The sequence below is a fragment of the Bombus affinis genome, chromosome 7 (genome assembly GCF_024516045.1).
Source record: "Bombus affinis isolate iyBomAffi1 chromosome 7, iyBomAffi1.2, whole genome shotgun sequence".
Lineage (NCBI taxonomy): Eukaryota > Metazoa > Arthropoda > Insecta > Hymenoptera > Apidae > Bombus > Bombus affinis.
In genome coordinates this window covers 16346118-16365466 of record NC_066350.1, presented here as the reverse complement: position 1 = coordinate 16365466, position 19349 = coordinate 16346118, and the positions used below count along the sequence as shown (strand labels likewise).

General features: G+C 30.9%; 8 protein-coding genes across 9 annotated transcripts; 4 read left to right on the top strand and 4 right to left on the bottom strand.

Moving 5' to 3' along the window:
* The first annotated feature begins 516 nt into the window (after window positions 1-516).
* On the top strand, window positions 517-2223 carry LOC126918828 (uncharacterized). Its single transcript, XM_050727247.1, has 3 exons — window positions 517-696; window positions 1049-1375; window positions 1762-2223. Exons 1-3 carry the CDS (start codon window positions 517-519, stop codon window positions 2161-2163), a joined length of 909 nt encoding a protein of 302 aa, XP_050583204.1. The 3' UTR covers window positions 2164-2223.
* Window positions 2224-2325: 102 nt separating this feature from the next.
* Window positions 2326-4887, top strand: LOC126918817 (uncharacterized). Of its 2 annotated transcripts, XM_050727235.1 has the most exons (5): window positions 2326-2794; window positions 2987-3232; window positions 3430-3587; window positions 3648-3824; window positions 4223-4887. In XM_050727235.1, the coding sequence occupies exons 2-5, from the start codon at window positions 3012-3014 to the stop codon at window positions 4378-4380; spliced, it is 714 nt and encodes a 237-aa protein (XP_050583192.1). In that variant the 5' UTR covers window positions 2326-2794; window positions 2987-3011; the 3' UTR covers window positions 4381-4887. The 2 variants fall into 2 exon arrangements, with proteins under 2 accessions (XP_050583192.1, XP_050583191.1); XM_050727234.1 differs by lacking the exon at window positions 2326-2794 and having other exon boundaries at window positions 2839-3232.
* A 1253-nt stretch (window positions 4888-6140) lies between these two features.
* Window positions 6141-7584, top strand: LOC126918826 (heme transporter hrg1-B-like). The gene is made up of 3 exons (XM_050727245.1): window positions 6141-6487; window positions 6959-7132; window positions 7251-7584. The coding sequence occupies exons 1-3, from the start codon at window positions 6361-6363 to the stop codon at window positions 7400-7402; spliced, it is 453 nt and encodes a 150-aa protein (XP_050583202.1). The 5' UTR covers window positions 6141-6360; the 3' UTR covers window positions 7403-7584.
* LOC126918821 (peroxisomal membrane protein 11B) lies at window positions 7474-9069 on the bottom strand. The gene is made up of 3 exons (XM_050727239.1): window positions 8920-9069; window positions 8465-8580; window positions 7474-8390 (listed from the first exon to the last, which is right to left on the bottom strand). The coding sequence occupies exons 1-3, from the start codon at window positions 8973-8975 to the stop codon at window positions 7864-7866; spliced, it is 699 nt and encodes a 232-aa protein (XP_050583196.1). The 5' UTR covers window positions 8976-9069; the 3' UTR covers window positions 7474-7863.
* Window positions 9070-9504: 435 nt separating this feature from the next.
* Window positions 9505-11366, bottom strand: LOC126918823 (ADP-ribosylation factor-like protein 6-interacting protein 1). Its single transcript, XM_050727242.1, has 5 exons — window positions 11082-11366; window positions 10777-10910; window positions 10174-10411; window positions 9968-10052; window positions 9505-9877 (listed from the first exon to the last, which is right to left on the bottom strand). Exons 1-5 carry the CDS (start codon window positions 11106-11108, stop codon window positions 9774-9776), a joined length of 588 nt encoding a protein of 195 aa, XP_050583199.1. The 5' UTR covers window positions 11109-11366; the 3' UTR covers window positions 9505-9773.
* Window positions 11367-11376: 10 nt separating this feature from the next.
* LOC126918822 (ubiquitin-conjugating enzyme E2 S) lies at window positions 11377-13266 on the top strand. The gene is made up of 5 exons (XM_050727240.1): window positions 11377-11546; window positions 11694-11841; window positions 12296-12486; window positions 12567-12695; window positions 12779-13266. The coding sequence occupies exons 1-5, from the start codon at window positions 11529-11531 to the stop codon at window positions 12929-12931; spliced, it is 639 nt and encodes a 212-aa protein (XP_050583197.1). The 5' UTR covers window positions 11377-11528; the 3' UTR covers window positions 12932-13266.
* Window positions 13267-13394: 128 nt separating this feature from the next.
* LOC126918819 (THO complex subunit 4) lies at window positions 13395-17770 on the bottom strand. The gene is made up of 5 exons (XM_050727237.1): window positions 17417-17770; window positions 16706-16843; window positions 14793-14940; window positions 14372-14512; window positions 13395-14297 (listed from the first exon to the last, which is right to left on the bottom strand). Exons 1-5 carry the CDS (start codon window positions 17624-17626, stop codon window positions 14185-14187), a joined length of 750 nt encoding a protein of 249 aa, XP_050583194.1. The 5' UTR covers window positions 17627-17770; the 3' UTR covers window positions 13395-14184.
* A 75-nt stretch (window positions 17771-17845) lies between these two features.
* On the bottom strand, window positions 17846-19160 carry LOC126918818 (protein seele). Its single transcript, XM_050727236.1, has 5 exons — window positions 19006-19160; window positions 18831-18921; window positions 18626-18741; window positions 18348-18554; window positions 17846-18274 (listed from the first exon to the last, which is right to left on the bottom strand). The coding sequence occupies exons 1-5, from the start codon at window positions 19090-19092 to the stop codon at window positions 18095-18097; spliced, it is 681 nt and encodes a 226-aa protein (XP_050583193.1). The 5' UTR covers window positions 19093-19160; the 3' UTR covers window positions 17846-18094.
* Window positions 19161-19349: the final 189 nt, after the last annotated feature.

The following is a 19349-nucleotide window of genomic DNA, read 5'->3' as shown; positions in this document are numbered from 1 at the left end:
TAATGTCCCTTTCCTCGTTGAAATAAATAATATTCAAATATTCGAAGACATTCGGAAATATCTAAAACCTTGAAGTTGCTCGAGGAACTCAGTCAGCCTACTCGCAGTATGGAAGACAGACAAATTACGTAGAACTAGAAAATAATATAGTACATCAAATTCTGTGTAATAATGCACAAAAGCGCTATGCATCTGTCGACAACGTGTTTCGCAGAATAAATTAAAATAGCAACTTTCTCTTCGAATCGTGTTCGCAACAAACTATCCAACGAGTAATCTTCCTCCTTTAATAACCTACATCTGCTGTGACTTATGAATTTTCTTCGAAACTAATATTATCGTAATTATTTTCTTTCTTTTTTTTCTTTTTTATCATATATTTCTTTATTTTTATCTTCTTTGTTTCTATCGTATATTTCTCTTATTATATGTACAAATGTGTGTGCGTTTATTTATTTATTAATTATACCGTGTAATATTATGTAACGCTATAATTGAAGGTACGTTCAAAGCGAGATGGACAATCATCGGGAAACATCGTCGCATAGAGAAATACACCATAATTTGCCACGTTATAGTAGTTCGAACGCTTATCAAGAGGCTTACAACAGTGAGCACGATATCCGATTACCAGAAGAGAGATCTTCCGTGGAAAGTGTCTCCGAGATCGAGGAACCTGGCATTAATAAAAACAACGTATGATTAAACGGCGTTTATTTTAGCATCGTTGCGTATTTATAAATCGAATTATATGACGTAAGAACGCGAGACATTGTAAGTGCCAAAAATGAAATTTTTGGAATTGTACAGGCGAGTGGTTTTCCCTTCTGTTTATTTGTGCAATTAAGTAGAAATTGAACGGGAAATTGGATTTCTACGATTTCGGTGTTCTTGTTATCCCTGCGTTAAGCATGGACCGACAATTTTTGATCTGTGAATCGACCTATGAATCGAAAAGAAATTACGATTCGTTTAAACGTGCGGTGGGAATTTTTATTCGAAGCTTCTGTCCATTGCAATTTCACCAGGCGGGTATTGTTTCGTATAGATATATAATCCATACCCAAATGAACCGGTTTACGGCAAAGTGTTGCCAAAGAGTAACCACGCCACGCTTCGTGAGAGATACCGACGATTCAACGATTACTCGGAGCTGAATATGCCAGAGGCGGTAACCGCGATGCAAAAATTACAAAGGCTGAAGGAGCTGCAGATGAAACGGGACATTAGCGAAAGATACTACTCGCAAGAAATCAAACGATTGATCGGCGAATATTATTTCGGCCCGAGAACTGCCTCGCCGTCCTCCAAGTTCACCACCGGAACGTTGCAAAGTTCCAGTTTTCATCCATCTTCGGGAGGTCGGTTGAAAAACGTATGTAAAGTATCATCGAGAGACGAATTACTATTTAGACGTAAAATATTTTATACGTATAACATTTTACATAAAAAAACTTGTTGCTCGATAACATGTCCAACTAAATTCTGATCCGTTAACTGAGTCGTTGCTTAACTATGAACCTCTATAATTATGAGATTAAAAATGAAGAGTAAAGACGATTTGTTTCAGGTCGTGGATCTTAGCGTTTCTACATCTATATCCGAAAGGTTAATAAGTTAACAACGAAATAAAATTTCCACTGTGGTTAAGAGTATTTTTTAAACGTAGCGTTCGACAGAATGGAAATATTAAAATATATGTTAATCGTATTTGATCGATCGATATCTGACCGACTGCATCGTAATTGTCTGGCGATTCAGAATCTCGAGCCATGTGGCACGATGACGACGATCACACGGTTGGACTGTGGGTGTATTCAGGAGACGACGAGGCCAATTTTTACGACGGCAAGGGGTCGCGTTCAAAGGAGGAAATGCAATCTGTCTCAAGATGAGAAGCTTTTGAAGTTGACTTCGTTGAACCCCCAGGAACACTTGTTTTCGTCGTTGGAGCAACCTAAGGATACGTATCGCGAGAAAATGAAGAAACGGTTTTCCCTGGACTCGCGAATGTGCCCGAAGATCTCTCCTGCCGGCGATCAGGAGTTTGAGACGGAAAACGAGAAGAAAAACAAGGAACCGGAACAAAAAATATCCGAACATATTTCGAGAACAACGTCCCCTCAACGAAAATTTAGCGATACATCGGCGACTTCTTATTAAAATGCAAATTTATTTTCAACTTAAACGTACTGTATTTCGTGTATAATTAATAACGATATGTCGTCCTGATACGTATACTTTTATTAGCGATGAAAATTGTCATATCAATTACTCTCGTTTCGAGCATCATGAAATTACCCGAAAGTATTTAATAAACGTGAACTCTTTGAACCGAATCGTTTGTATCGGATATCAGATTGGTAGAACGAGTAGGCGAGTCAGTTTCGATAAATCACCAGTGAATTATACAAAGCTTGATACGTCTATGAACGTTTGAAACGACTAAATCGACGAAATAATTTCCAAATTTCAAGATGAACGATTTAAGATTAACGACCGATTCCGTGATCGCGCACATCGGTATCACGTTTTTAAATGCTATATTACATTACGCGCTTTACAGAGCCGTCATTGCCGCGATCATGCTGATCAAAGAAACGATACTTTGGCTGTTCCGGAAGGTGATGAAATTTCGTAATACTAGAACCGACGAATCGATTCAGTCCCCATTGCCATGTAACGTTTAGTCGCTGTTTTTTTTTTCTTTTTTTTTTTTCGCGAAGAAATTTCTGCTAAGACAAATTTTCCTCGAAATCCGTCGATTCCGTTGATAAAAATGAAGATTAACCAGGTACGACGTAATTCAGAATCTTTTACAAAATATTTCCTTTAATTATAAATGTTTCGTTAAAAACAATGTTAACCTCGACGAATGAAAAATTGTTGTTTCTCTATTCTTTCTCTTTTTTCATTCTTGACCAGTTAATTGTATTTTCATGCAGCGAAGAAATATCGTATATTTAAACGAATATTCTTTCAACAGAGACCCATGTAAATTCTTCGATCGTATGCTCCAACTGGCGATTAAATTACCGGTATACACGATGACCACCGCGTTGGAAAATTTTATCACGATCACTCATCGTGATTTTAATTGGCCGTATCCTGTACCTCTTATTACGAAACCGGCACAACCACCGAAGAGTACGGGAATTCGATTATACACCCCCAGAATCGATCCTGAGGATTGTTCGTGCGACGAACATGGCCAACAGAGTAACAAGGATAGGTAAAAGTAAAATGCAAATTGCTCGGAATAAGTTGAACGAAATACAAAGTGATTTGAACAATATGAATATTCTGCACGCTGTATAATCCTTCGTTAAATTAAAAATCAATTTTATATCGCAATAAATGTCGATTCAACGTCGTTATCCATGGCGAAGGAATGGCAATTTAAAATAATACTTTAAAAAATGCATCCAGATACAAATACCTGGCTGACAAGGAACGACAATTTCTGGACCAATTGAAGAAAGTGAACCGTGAAATGACGAATCTCGCGAAGGCTATGCTAGACGCTAACTGCGAGCCAATGGACGAGACGATGAAGAGTATTTATAAAACGGATTACGCGAAGAGAGGTATGGACCGGCATTGAAGGAACGTGATATCGTGCAAATAACTCGTTCGAATGAATTCAGGATTGCCTATCAAAGTGTACAGAGAGCTACAGGCTGCGATCGATTCATCGTACTGTTCGCCTTTTCCGGCGGAAGTAACGAAAATAAAGAAGGGTTACAGAGATCCAACGAGATTTCGATACACCGCCGTCGAAAGACCGCATATTCAGCCAGCCAAAACGATTAATTTGTTCCAAGGTATGAAATATTTTCGAATGTCCCCGTTTGTTTTAAATCTCCAAACATTGTAGATGAAACAGATATTATTAGAGGAAAAGTGTTATATTTTAATCTAAGAAAAAAATATTTCATATTTCTCGCGTGAATATTGAATACCATCGACTAAATGTTATTATATTAAAAGTACATTATTGACCAATAACTGTTACAACAAAAAATGATACTTCGTTTTGGCAGACGTTCTTCCTCGACAAGAAATTCCTAAATAAAGTACAATTTTTATGAAGGAAAGATATTTCGTAGAATGTTTTTAGGCTTTTAGGTTTTTAGGTTTTTAGGTTTTTAGGTTCGCGAATGTTTCTACGATAACAGAAGTCGAACGATGAGAATTTGATATTACGAAAATTTATTTGCAGTTCCAGAATCTTTCTCTATGTGGGAGACACCTTTCACCGGTCGCTCGCAATACATGGATACTATCAGCAAGATGGGTCTCAGTAACATAAAAAATCGACAACAATATCTGGAACCACTACCTTCGTCAAGAAGAAGATTTGGGGACTGTAAATTATAAATTCGAACGATAAAAACTTCTCTCATCGACCAGACACTGCCGATTTCTAAAATATTCGATTATATGAAAGCAATTGTTAATTATTCACTCGCATTCTCGTGTTTGTAATGTATAAAAAAAAAAAAAGATACGAATCCCCTAAATTTCCCAAAAAAAGTCACCATTAAAAAAAAAAAAAAAGACATATAATTACTACCATTTATTTATTATTATAACCAATCAAGTTCAAACCGACGGAATCATATGTGTATAACCTAATTCTTTTGTTTTCTTTTCTATTTTCTTTTTACTTTTTTCTTTTTTTTATTTCTTTTTATTTTTTTTTTTTTTATTTTTTTATTTTTTTGCCACTTCATAATGGCAGATTTATGTGAATTTTTTTCTACGGAATATACTCGCAACTTTAGGAAGAAAAAGACACGACCAGCTGAGATGTAAGAAAAAAAAAGATGTATATTATCGAAATTATAAACAGATGGACAAATTTTATCTAGGAACGCGAATTGTATATTTTCAGAATATATCACAAAGATTATTTTACGGATCGTATAGAAGAAGGAGAAATCGATCCTCGTATAGCATCGATCCCTACGCAATTGGACGAAGCTGCTGGACAATTGGTTCATAAACATATCCTCGATAGACTGCGATCTGTTTATCAAGCCACCTATAGACATCCTAGTAGGCTAATAACGTATAGAAATGGCATAAATAGTTGATTCCTTTAAAAAATTGCTATGTGATGAAGTATAGAGGGTCCGCGCGATACAAGAGAAGTTGGGGAAGAGATCAAAGAAAAGGATCTGCAAAGTGAATTAGTGGCGTATATTCATGATTTATATTTCAATCCTCAAGATGAAAAAGTTCTTGCACCTCCAGCGACGGCAAAAAGATGTGAGTACAAAGATTTTTAAATATAACTTCGACTTTAATTACTAAAATTACTAAAATACATCCAAATATATTTAAATGTATATAGTGCTTGGCTATATAAGACCAAAACTATTGCACGGAGATCTTTCGATATACCAAGATACTTTCAGTCGTACAGGTGCGACGATAATTATAGGAGAACACGAGAAGAAAATGGCAAGAACTTACAAAAATGCAGAAATACCGAAAGATCCTTGCGCGGACCTTGATTGTCAAAAATAAACAATTTCATTTTTTCTACCTTTCTTTATATTTATATTAAATTTGTTGTAAATTTACTACATACGCAACGTACACAGTGAAAATAGGCCTCTTACTGCTTTCATAAGTGACACAATTATTTGGAAACTTTTACATTGCACAAATAACTATAGAAAACACTTATCTATCGTTTGGTAATTAAAAGATATGTGAAGTCATCGTTTACGCAATGTTACATATACGTAGGTATAGCATAAAAACTTACAAATGTAAAAAGCAATCGAATTCTTGTACCTCGATTTCTCTTCACTTGTCGAATATGAAACATCACAGAGGAATTTTTACGCAACCGGAACACGCAGATGAAGTATCTATAAATTATATTCCCCGCGAATATATAAATAATATTATCCACGATAATTTTTAAATAAACTAAATGCGATTGTAAAGTCTTCACTAAAGTCAGAGAAAATATTGCAGTAAAATTGGCAAACATCATTTCCACGTAACCTCGGCAGATGGCGCATCGGTTTATCAAGGAGTGACACTCGTTTAATGGTATTAAATTTGGTTACATGAATTTCACCAATTATTCAGTACATATATCATATTCACAAACGTTTAGAATGTAATCCAACTTAGAATATAAGATTCAATAAAATACTTCTGAAACTTCGTTGATACAATAATTGTAAAAAATATTGTTATTAATTACCAATAGCTTATTTTGTACAGTTTGAAATATCAAGACGGGCATCTGCACAAGCAAACTAAGTTTCCTTAAGACATGCTGTGATATAGTCGACTATAGTGCGCTACGTAGTACATAATTACAAGAACCTAAAAATGCCGCGAGGTGTTACAATACATTTAATAATAAGCGCCTTTGGTATAATTTTTGCTGTATCAGCATTTATTGTACTCTTTGTTGTGTATAGGAATTTCGACGTTGGATTTTGGTCTATCTTATCAGGTTAGCATCGCTCGTTACACGATGAACATCTTATTATATAAATCATCTAATTTTGCAATCGTAAATGTGGTTTAAAATTAATAGCAAACGATTTAAAAGTTCCCCAGACAAATATTTTACAGTAATAACAAACGATATTCTTCGTTTATTACATACAAAATAAAAATTACCTCTTTATTGCTGTACATATTTATCTTCTAATAGTTATGGTTATAATTATGGAACTATGCTTTTTCATTCAATAATTAGGCAACATATTTCGTAATATTTTTAAGAATATTACCTTCTGCTCATTTTTTAAACATATCACAAATAGGAGAAATTATTATTATATTATTAATATTATGGGAGAAATTTCATATTGTTAATAGTACGTAAGAGTTATTCGTATGATAAGAGATATTTTTGTATAATAAATTTAACTCAAAATTAATATAAATAAAATCTTGCTTTACTTCGCATATCCCATAGGTATGTTAGCTGCGGTTTGTTTTCACCTGCATTGGCTTAAAGGAAAAGAAATTTTAGAAAGATGGCATACCAAATCTACGTTGAAAAGTTTAAATGTCGTCGGTTTTGTAAGTGCTGTAGCAGGAATTACTGCACTAATATGGTATCTCTTTCTCACATTTTATTACAAGATCCGTATGTATATTATTTAATCTCCGGTTAAAATAGAATTCTATGTGTATATATATATATATATATATATAAGATATGGCAAAGTAAATGTAAACACGTACACATATTTCTGATATTTTAGCCATTGTACCCGTTGGAGAAAGTACAACGATATCGGCTATTTGGTCTATGATTTGTGGAAAGTGGGGAATTTTCTTGATGTACTATTCTCACAAATATGAATTAATTATCGCCATAAACTCTCCAGCCATATTAGCAGAAGATAATGCTTAAGAACTTTTTATACAAATGAATATAACAATTTTTATATAGAGTATTTTTATTAAATGTATTTATAAAAAATGTTTCATTTGCAAATATAAATTTATTTATAATAACATGACATAGATATAAGTTACATTGTAAATATTATGTAAATATATTTACTGAAATATAATTTTATGATATAAAACAGATTTTTCAATTTTATGTATAGTATCTCGTGCTACTTTCAGGATACTTTATTTAAAAATTTACCAAAAATTGATCACAAAATACTTATTTAAGTATCACAGTTTAGTAACATATAGCTTTTTTAGATACATAGTAAAAAATATATACATAAAAAATGTATAAAAATCATGAAAATCCATAAAAAAAATATTAATTTAATTTTAATAATGTAATTCCTTTAATTTGAATAAATGCTTTGTAATCATATTCATGTACATAAAAAATAATTATGTCAATTAATTTTAAGTTGGTGTTAATTTATACAGGGGATAAGTTAATGTATACAAACTTACAATTGAAGATACCACACCAAGTATACCAATTGTTCCAGGGGTAAATTTGGTAAAGCCTAGTGCTGTTAAAGGAATACATAAATCACATCCATTTTTAATTGTATCCATTACAACATCTTTGTGATTTCTTAAATGACAGAGTAATTTATATCGTTTCCATAAATGATGTGAGAACTTTGATGTCCTCGTTAATACACTCTTTTTTTCATGTTCAAAGATTTTTATGATTTCATAAATATCTCTTATTAGGTTCATTATAATACCCATTAACCAGTACTTATTAGATATTTTGCTCCATTTTTCAATATTAACCCTATATAATCCAACACGGCCGACCCAAATTATATGATCTGTTAATAAGAATAGAGCATTGGCAATTTTTGATAGTGTCAAAGTGGCTCTTATAGTTAGATCTGGATATTTCATCATTTTTAAAGCAGAATATAAACTGTCCAAACATCTCCCTAGACGTAACACTATAAAGAAAATGGGAATAAACAGTTATTATCGATAGTAATTGTATTAAAGTTATAAATATCGCTTTAAATACATTTTCTAAAGGAACTAAATGTATATTCCAAACTTCTTAAGACTTCTGCAGAATGTTGTGTACTACGAATATTCTGACCATAATACCAATAAGCTCTGCTTCCATATTGTAGCAATCTGTAAAAGTATTATTAAAAAGTAATTATACAATGTTAATATTATCTATTTACTTTTACTTGTACTAAATTTCTTAAATAAAATTAGTATATTCTTTTATGTAGAAAATTAATGTACAGGTTTTTATGAAATTTTTAATAACATGCATTTTTTAATTATATTATGAGAAAAATAGTAGCATTAAACATGATGGTAATTAATAAAATTTAGGTTATGTAAAACATACAATTAAATTTATATCAATTAAAAATAATTTAAATCATATAATAAATTTACATCAATTAAATCAATTATTCTTAATGCGGTTAAATATATTTCAGAAGTAAATAAATTATATACCTGATAATTCTGTCTCTGCCTATTGTTTGCTCATTTAGCTTTATTACTATATCCATAATGTTTTCAGGTAATGTAAAGAGCGATATATTTCAAACACAACAATTAATTGCAATATATTTTTATATAATAGTAATTTATGAGAGTTTCACCATAGTAACGTTTATTTGTAAGCACATATAAACAATTAATATAAACTATCGATATTCATATTGAATAACTTGGTCTAAACGAATTGATACGTGAAATACTAATGATTACCAATGAATCCATATTGACGATTATTTGCAACATAATTACGCAATGCATTTCTTGCTTCAGTCGCAATGTTTATCTCGTAACATACATAAATTATACATAAATTATAGTATTAAATGAGTAACTCTCGCTTCGAAAAATTAGGTATATATAATATACTTATTTATACCACTAGCGCCATCGGATATTTAATTTAACTAACCCGCCATTTTCAAACATTTTAAACTTGATGTTCATAAAAGTATAAAATTAATGCTAATATTTAATCCAATCTCATTAACGAAAATCTCATTACTTAAGTAACTACTTTCGTGGAAATAAAGTCTGATGAAAGATGAAATAATTTTATTGTTATCGATGAATGAAGAATAATGTGGAAGTATATTTATATTATAAAAGTGCGTGTAAAACGAACTGCAATCATAAATATCACATAAAACGATGAAAAGAGATGAGGACACAATTTATATTACAGTACTTGTACGTTTAAAAAGCTGAAAAGCTAGTTATCCCTAATTATGAATTAATAAATTACGAATTAATTTATTGTAGTTAAAGTCTCACAGAGAATAAAGACGAAAACACATACAAAATGATGATTATGATTGTTTTTCGTGAAATAGAAATTCGCACACATATGCTATACTAACTGACATCGCACGTCCCTTATGTCTGAATCCTGGTGTAAGTAAAAGGACACTCACTGTAACATTTCAGTAAAATAAAGTTTTACATTAACATATATTCATCTTGTAAAATACAGCATGAAATAAATTAATTAAAAAATTATTACCTGCGATATAAAACAGAAGCAAGTTATTAACCGTGCTTCCAATCCATATACAAAGGACAAGACAAAGTATTATGCCTGGATAATACTGCGGAAGATAAAAAATAGTTTAGAGCAATTTTTCTTGTAAATAAGCTGTACTTAATATTTGTTACATAAATATCTTCTAAACAAAGATTCCTTTTATCTAGGATAGCTTCTTAACTCACCACATTCGGACGATCATTTCGTGTTTTTAACAACAATTTCCACAAACTTTGTAACTGTAAGATTATTACGGATAAATTTTGACATATCTCATTTAACTTTTTCTCTTTCTGGCCTGTCCATTTGTTGACAGGACTCAGCAATGATAATACAACTGGTACAAGATAATCAATCAAAGCCAATATAAGAAGAGTTATAGATATTATTGTAAGTATAGCAGGTTCCAACATCCATATTAGACTACAAGCAAATTTTTATGAACATTGTAAAATATATATTAGCATATAATTATTTACAAATATGTAACATATAAAAATAATCAATGACTGATATAGTAATACATATAGTATAGTATACATTAATATTCTATTCTAAAGTCAATGTTAGGAAACAATATTAATTTTTAATTATTATTTTATATATAACATTATTAAAAGTTCATAAAAGAAAATAAAAGATTTAAAAAACTGAGGACTATAATAATGTAAAATGAGAAATAAAGAAAAATATCCTTTCTTTTATAGTATTAAAAAATAACACATAAAAAAACAAATAATTTACAACAAAAGATATATATGGTTATATATTTTGATATTTCCACTCACAAAAATGTTATAGTTGTAATTCCAAGTATAAGGCCAGGGTACCAGGACCGTTCCCATAATAGAATGGAATTCAATGGAAGTATTACTTCACGCCAACATTCCATTCTACGTTTTAATTGTTTCATATGCTTTTCCTGCAACGAGATTATGTTGTTTGAGGACAAAAATGAGTGTCACTGTCATTGATTTTTCTACCATAGTAAGACTACATGGTATAATACAAAAATCCGGCATTGATTAAATATTCAATAAAACGCGTTGATCATACGTTAAATATTCAACCTTTAAAAGATGTGAAGTCTTACCCTTTCTATTGCTGCACTATCAGCCATCCTGGCTACTAAATAAAGTATTCAAATTCGCTGTGAAGAAACAGTATAATACGACAAAGACTTGAAACTACGTCAAAGCTATAGTATAATGTTATGCTACAATTTATTCACATCATCCAGGTTTATATTCCGTTTCATTTAAACATTTCTTTATCCTTTAATTTGATTATCGTGATGTGCTCTCGGTAAGAGTCGGAGACGCCGGATACTGTTTGCTTGAAAACACACGAAATGACGAAGAATCGACTTCTACTTTCGAGATTATTGTAACTCGCACGCGATTGGCTATCAGTTCAAAATGTTGGTTATTGCAGGCGATACTGTGCTGATGTTGTGACGTTAAAGATTTTCTAACAGTATACTTCAAACAATCGCGTCCTAAACGCGTTTAATTGAAACTTTATTCAAAATTTGCTAAATATGGCTGCTGTGAGTTCTGTAAGTACTCGATGATACGTATTAATTTCTGTCTGCGAACTTTAACAGCGGTACTTCTTGTTTATGTCCTGGTTAAGGGGACAGGTTTCTCTTAATATATCTTCGTTCTCAAATAAATAAATCATCTGTCACTGTCTATCATTTCAGATATCAAATGTCGAAAACTTATCTCCACAAATTATTCGACGTGTAGCTAAAGAATTGAGTGAATTAGCTGAACAACCACCCGAGGGTATTCGAGTTGTTTTAAACGAAGAAGATGTTACTGACATTCAAGCTATTATAGAAGGACCCTGTAAGATTAAAGTTCACTTAATTACTCCTCTTGAAAAATTTCAATGAACTATCATGTACTATATAAAAAAATCGCACAGTTATTGAAGTATAACCTATCCAAATGTCAGATTTACATGCACACCTAAATACATTTATGCATGTATATATACATACATATATATAGATATACATATAAGTTTATTTCTATCAATTATAAGAGAGGGAATATTATTTGCATAATCAACTTGATAGATCAACAGAAATAATGCTAATAAAAACCTATATATCCTATAACATAACTTTTAATATTCACATCTATTTAGATATAATTTAATGTCATTGAAAGTTTTTATTTAACATTACTTATTTCACATATTTATATACATGTATGATGTTTGTATCATTAAAATTTATGGTGGTTTGTGTATATTATAATGTTCATAAGTTAAAAATATAAATTTTCCTAATATTAGCGGGAACGCCATATGCTGGCGGTTTCTTCAGAGTAAAATTAGCACTTGGCAAAGATTTTCCTCAAGGACCGCCAAAGGCATTTTTCCTTACAAAAATTTTTCACCCAAATGTTGCAAAAAATGGGGAAATTTGTGTCAATACCTTAAAAAAGGATTGGAAATCAGATCTCGGAATTAAACATATATTACTAGTAAGCTATTAATTGGTATAACTGATACAAGAGATATTTAATGAATTTATTGAATTAACATATCTATTTTATATCTGCAGACTGTAAAATGTCTCTTAATAGTGCCAAATGCGGAATCTGCTTTAAATGAAGAAGCTGGTAAATTATTATTAGAAAGGTATGACGATTATTCCGAACGAGCAAAAATGATGACAGAAATACATGCACAGGTAAACCTATTGTCGTATACATATATTAAAATTAAGTTTTGCATACGTAATAATGAATGATGAAAAATACATTTATGCTTTAGGGAGGTGGGAAAGGCAGCAAAGCAGGTCTGGATAGTTGCACATCCTCTGAAGTCGGAGGACCCCTCCCAAAAAAGCATGCAGGAGATAAAAAACTATCGGCAGAAAAGAAAAAGATATTGAAAGACAAGAAGAGGACACTCAAAAGATTATAAAAAAATCAACATAATTTATCTATCTTTTATAATTTAAAACACTGGTGTGGTAACATTGCCTCATATTGTACACAATTATTGCATAGTAAAAATTTATTATCTAAACTCGACTGATCTTATTATTAAGTATTTAGAAAATTAATAATTCTAGAAGCATTAAAAATGACTTCCTAAGATACAAACAAGTACAACTTTGTAGTGATCTACTTTACAATCAGAAGTGGAAAATAATATAGTCCACTCTGTGGTATCTATTAGCGAATATTTTTACATATGTACAAAATGATACCTCATGTGACTATTTAAATTAAATAAAAAATGTTCTCCAAATAAAAGTTTTGTTTCTACTTTAATGTTTGTAATTATGTACTAATTTTGTATACTTTTTAAATGATATTTATTTCTGCAATACTTAAGAAAATTAAACATAAATCTTTGATTAGGTGAGAAATGAAAATGGTCATTTTCAAGAACATTATTCTTTATTAGGTAATGGCTCATCAGTTTCTTTGCTTCAGTCTTGTACCACTGCATTGGCATTCATATGCTGCATGAATAAAACCATGTACATTGCCTTACAAGCCCATTACTGCGCAGTAAAATATTTCATTAGTAGATGACTAGATGATAACAGTATGTCACAGCCTTATTCCACTAGAAGCTATTAGCTACATATAGTGGTGCGTACGTTTTATTATTTTATGGTAAAAAACAATTCATTAAACATAATTTACAAAGATCTGATGCTGCTAAACATAGTGATACACGTATATCAGTATATAAACTATGTTCAAAGATAGGTTTTGAATATTTTGATAGTTAATTATTCATATGAACTAATTAGATTGTGGGCTAGAAGCACTTCTGTACTTAGATAAACAACAACTTGTAAAGATGAATTTTACTGTATTTTTCATCTGATAACCACACACGCACGATAATACATACAAATCCATACAGTCTTTACATTATAACTTTTTATTATTATTTCTTTTGTTTTTGTTACGATACCATAAAAAAATCTATGAACTCCTACAAATCATTTTTCTTAAGTGTCTGTAAAAATTGTATGCCAATTTTCAAAGAAACTGTCAAAAATAAAAAATACCCACTTAAAAAGAATTTCTTACAACATTTTGCTAATGATATATTTATACTTATTTTTATATATTCTCGTGAAAATTAGAGAAACACATTGTATTGTGTTAAGTCAGATCAGAACAAAATCTTAAGTGTGAAGATTTGTGACGTTGTTACTTTACTTCTTTCACATAAGCTTCCAGTTCTGCATCTAATTCTTCAGCGGTAGGAGTTTTCGTTACTTGCCGACTGCCGCCTCTGCCACCACGTCGACCAGTTCCACGACCTTTAAAAAAGTAAATATTAATGTACTTTTTCATAACTCACTCATCTCATTTCTAATATATACCAATTACATACCTCTGACGGATCCTGTTCCACGGCTACCCCTAAAGCGGGACTGAGGTCTCTGTGTAAAATTACTGCCGCTAAGTCTCGGTCCTCCTCGGATAGACGTGACTGGTATTTCAGAGGTAGCAACTTGTATGTTCATTTCACGACCTGCCGATGTATACCACATATTGCAATAATAGACGTGAATAGTTGTGCAAATCATAATTCACAATAACTTCTTTGAAATTTGTTTTTCTTTAATGTCATCCCATGTTGGAGTATTTATGGAAGGATAAAAGAGAAAATGCTCAAACTGTATGTTGCTAGGTATAAACTGGAGACCAGATTAATAAGTGATACTGAAACCCTAAATATAGGCGGAATTTTATAATTAAAAAGAGACATTCAAAGCAAAACTTATAGTACAGACACAAATTTAACTACACACCATCTAAGGGTACGCCATTATATTGTTTCATTGCTTTAATAGCATCTGCTCTTCTTTCAAATATAACATCTGCAGATCCTAATGATCGACCTGATCTATCGTAATGTACTGCTGCTGACTTTAAGGGGCCAAATTCACTAAATAATTCCTAGAACAAACAAATACACAGATTATTGCAATTTTATAGTAACTTTTTAAAAATGAAAAGGCTAAGTGATTTTTATGAACTTGAGATTGAAAATTTATCTATTTTTTGAATTTGAAGCAATATTGGAGCACTAGAACTATCACACCAGTCAAAATGACTGGTTTGACAACTTTACTTAAAATTTTTATTTCGTGTTATATTTCTTCTCAGCAACGATGTAATGACTTTTGCAGGGATAGCTAAAGGAATAATATAATGAACTTTAATTTTGTTTTATTCATTTAAAATAAAAATAATTTTGTATCATGGCTACTTATACCAGTACCAGTCAATTTGACTTGACTGAATTTGACAGTCAATCTGTTTATTGAAGCCGGATTCATTTATTTAAATGGAGTATTAGATATCTAGATAAATTTATGGGTGTCAAATTTCCACTAATATCAACCGTGTGGGATAAGTTTATTGAAAACAGCCAGAATTGCTATAAACCTGGTGCAAACATTACAATGGACGAGCAACTTGTCCCGGCCAAAGCTACATACAGGTTTATGCAATATTTACCGAATAAACCGGACAAATTCGGAATTAAATTTTGGCTGGCATCTGATATTCAAACAAAGTATGTTGTAGATGGATTTCCTTATTTAGGAAAGAACGAAAAACAAGCATTGGGTGAATTTTTGGTACTCAAACCTATTGAACCGTATAGTATGAAGGGAAGGACAATTTTTTACAAGCTTGTCACTGGCATATAAATTATTAGGCAAAAGAACCATAGTGGTTGGCACGATATGCAGAAACAAAAGAGAGCTCCCAAAAGTTTGTAAAACGAAGAACGATACCATAGCTCGCTTTTCGTCACTGCTGTATCGATCAAATGAGATTATACTCACAATTTATAAAGGTAAGCCGAAAAAGAAAGTTTCTATCATGAGCTCAAAACATAAAACTATCAACAAAATTGGGAAAAACGAAAAGGGCCTACCTGAAATATTCGAATTTTATAATAAAACAAAATTTGGGGTAAATATAGCAGACTAAATGGCAAAAAAATATAGCGTGAGGTTGGGATCAAGAAGATAACCACTTCGAGTATTTTTTAATATTTTAGATTTAGCTGACATAAATGCCTGGATTTTATATAAGGAAAGCACAGGTGAGCAGATATCCAGAAAAGATTTTATTTTTCAATTAGCAGATGAACTTGCCATTGACAATGAAAAATCATGGATAGAGCAAAGAGCATCCGAGATCCAAAGTACGTCAATGAACTCACCTTATTCATGCAAATGGCGTCAGATAGGGTACTGTAATAATAATAAGACCACCACCATTTGCAATCTTTGTAAAAAATATGTATGCGGAAAGTATACGCGAAAGAACTTTTACGTTTGTAAGAAATATGACGAATGATAACTTTTGTACTTAATAATTAAAGTTATATTTGTATTTTATTTATTATATTATTATATTATACTTCTTATATTTACCAACGGAAATTTATTTTAATATTCTTGTTACCAATGATTTTGTTATTAAATATTCTTCATTATTGTACTTCATTGTTATTATTACAGTTGCTATTATACAGTTTCTATGTCAGAACATGGAGTTCCTTTTGTAAGGTAATAATAAATCAATAAATATAAAAATATTCTACTATTACGTATCTTTTGAAGACCTGTCATTTTGCCTGGTTTTGGTAGAGATAACTATATTTCAAATGTCGGTAGTTCCAGTCTGAAATAATAATAAAAAGTACCTGAATGTCTGAATCGGATACTCCAAAATCTAGATTCGATACAAGGAGCTTGGTTGTCCCTGCGCTACCTATTGAACTTCGGCCAACCTTTTTTACTCCATCAAACATGTCGTGTTTCCAAGCACTGTTTACATCGCCCTATGAATGAAAATTATTTATTACTGTACAAAATTTGTGGTATCTTACAATACTTAAGAACATAGTATTAGTCACATGTGTATTTTTATAAACTAAAAAAAAAATTACTAAATCTATAACAATTACATCTAAAGCTAAAAACATTTCATATATATATTTTTACTAAACATTTCACATTATTTTATATAATAAGCTATTCCATGATATTCTGTTAACATTTGAATATATAAAAAAATACACATGGTCGTCCTTAAAATTAACGAACATCCCACCATAAAAGCGCGGACTTTTATCATTCCCGAAAAATTTTAAGTTGAATACTCTGTCGAAATACGTAAAGTATTCCTCATCTGAACAGTATAAGAATCATAGGAATCACGTTTCTATCTTACACAATTATTTTACCTTAAAATACGATCGTTAATCTATCTCAAAATTAAACTGCTTCATACATAAGCACTTAAGGCGGAAGTAATACGATAGGTTCTCATATACGGTACACGTGACAAAATTAATATAACGTAAATAATGACGATAATAATAGAAAGAAGAATAAATAATTTGATTTCTTACCCTTGTGTATGGAAGAGAATTTCTTGTAATGCCACCACGATTGCGTCCCCGCATGACGCCACCACCAACTCTTTGCGTTCTCCGTGCTCCTCTACGAGGTGAATTACCGGCACCTCTTCCACGTCTGCTACTGCCGCCCCGTGGTCTTGTTCCTTTATTTTGCTTGATAATATCGTCGAGACTCATGTCTATTTTATCAACCATCTTCATTTGTGCTGGATTTCGTATAATGACACTGCCACACGAAAATGAATGAAACCAACCTCTTCCGTCTTCGTAATGATGGCGACGAACGAAGACGAAACAATCGCGCACAGAAGCCTGGGTATAAATGACCGTAACTCACAGAACGATTTCTTAGAACCCCTACGTATGTGATTCGTCGATCAGGGCGGTCTCTATCGGGAAATCAATGAAATAAAATAACGGTTTTAATAAATACTTTTAATAAATATTGTCTCTTGTTATTAAAGTATGTATTTACATTTATTACTTATACCAAGCATATAAACGCATTTCTTTCTTAGAAAAGTGAATTTATATTTTAACATTTATATTTTTGTAGTTTATTCCTGTTTTAGACATGTTACATTATAAATAGTATATTTAATTTTTTTATTTTTTGAATATCAGAAATATATATAGATACAAACGTATCTCATTCTTTCCTATACATTACTATAATTCATAATGTTCTTCATTTATATCATTTTCCTCATTATCTTCATCATCCTTATTAAGATCTGTAGAACTACATAGCTTTGAAACATTTGTGCATAATTGCTCTTTAATATCATTTTCTTTGCGAATAAATAGTGAAATCATAGAATCTTCAAACTCTTCCACTATTCCCTCACACTGAAATGAAGCACATCAAAATAATAGCTGATAAAATATATTATGAAGTATAAATAAAAAAGAGAAAACTTACATAATATTTTAAACTTTTATTTAAGTCGCCATCCTGAATAATATCAACTTTGCTCATTTCAGGATTCATACTGCCAGATGGACTCATTAAATTTAAGATTGTTAATTGACCATTTGATTTATATGTTGCTCTTACATAGTCTGACATTTTTTCACAAATATTATCTAGGATGTCAGATATATGTACCTCAGATTGTGCAAGTGGAATCTTTAAATAAAGGTATTTATGTAAAAATATGTTTTGATTATAATCCAAGAAATATAAAAATTTATTATTACCTTCTTATGAACAGCATTTCCTTGTGCATCTAATCTATAATTCCCTATCTCAATTTCTCTCGAAGGATCAATTTTTGCCAATTCCTCTTCAATTTCTTTTACTGTTGATCTACAAACTACACATTATAAATATTAACTTATTATAATCATTTTTTATATTCAAGGTAAATAGCTATAACTTACCATTAACACTTATTTTACATACCTAAACATTTTAAAAGCTTATTGTCAATTTCCGCAGTTTTGACAAAACCATTTGTGAAAAAGAGGGAAAATATTACTATTAGAATTTTCATCTATAATGAAAATATTCATTAATAAGTTGAATTATTAAAAATGACATAAAGTAATGGAATTGTAAACATTTAATTTATACTTACATCGTATTTAATCAACATATTTAATAATATTTGTCTATTTTTTAACGTTGAAGAAGACACGTGTATATTACTTATAATTTTATACATACATACTGATGTATATATGTTAACTATCGTATATATACTTAAATACTCTACAAAACACGAATAAGCTTTCATCACGTGTCACTTTGAGAAATACCAATATAAAAGAATATGGACTAAAGACACTATTAAATGCAAAAAGACACTACATCGTCGCAGTATAAATAAATTTCAATAAATGTATGGAATAATTTTTAAAGCTTTTCATAACTATCCTTATCTAAACTCATTTTATTTAAACAAATATATACAATATATAG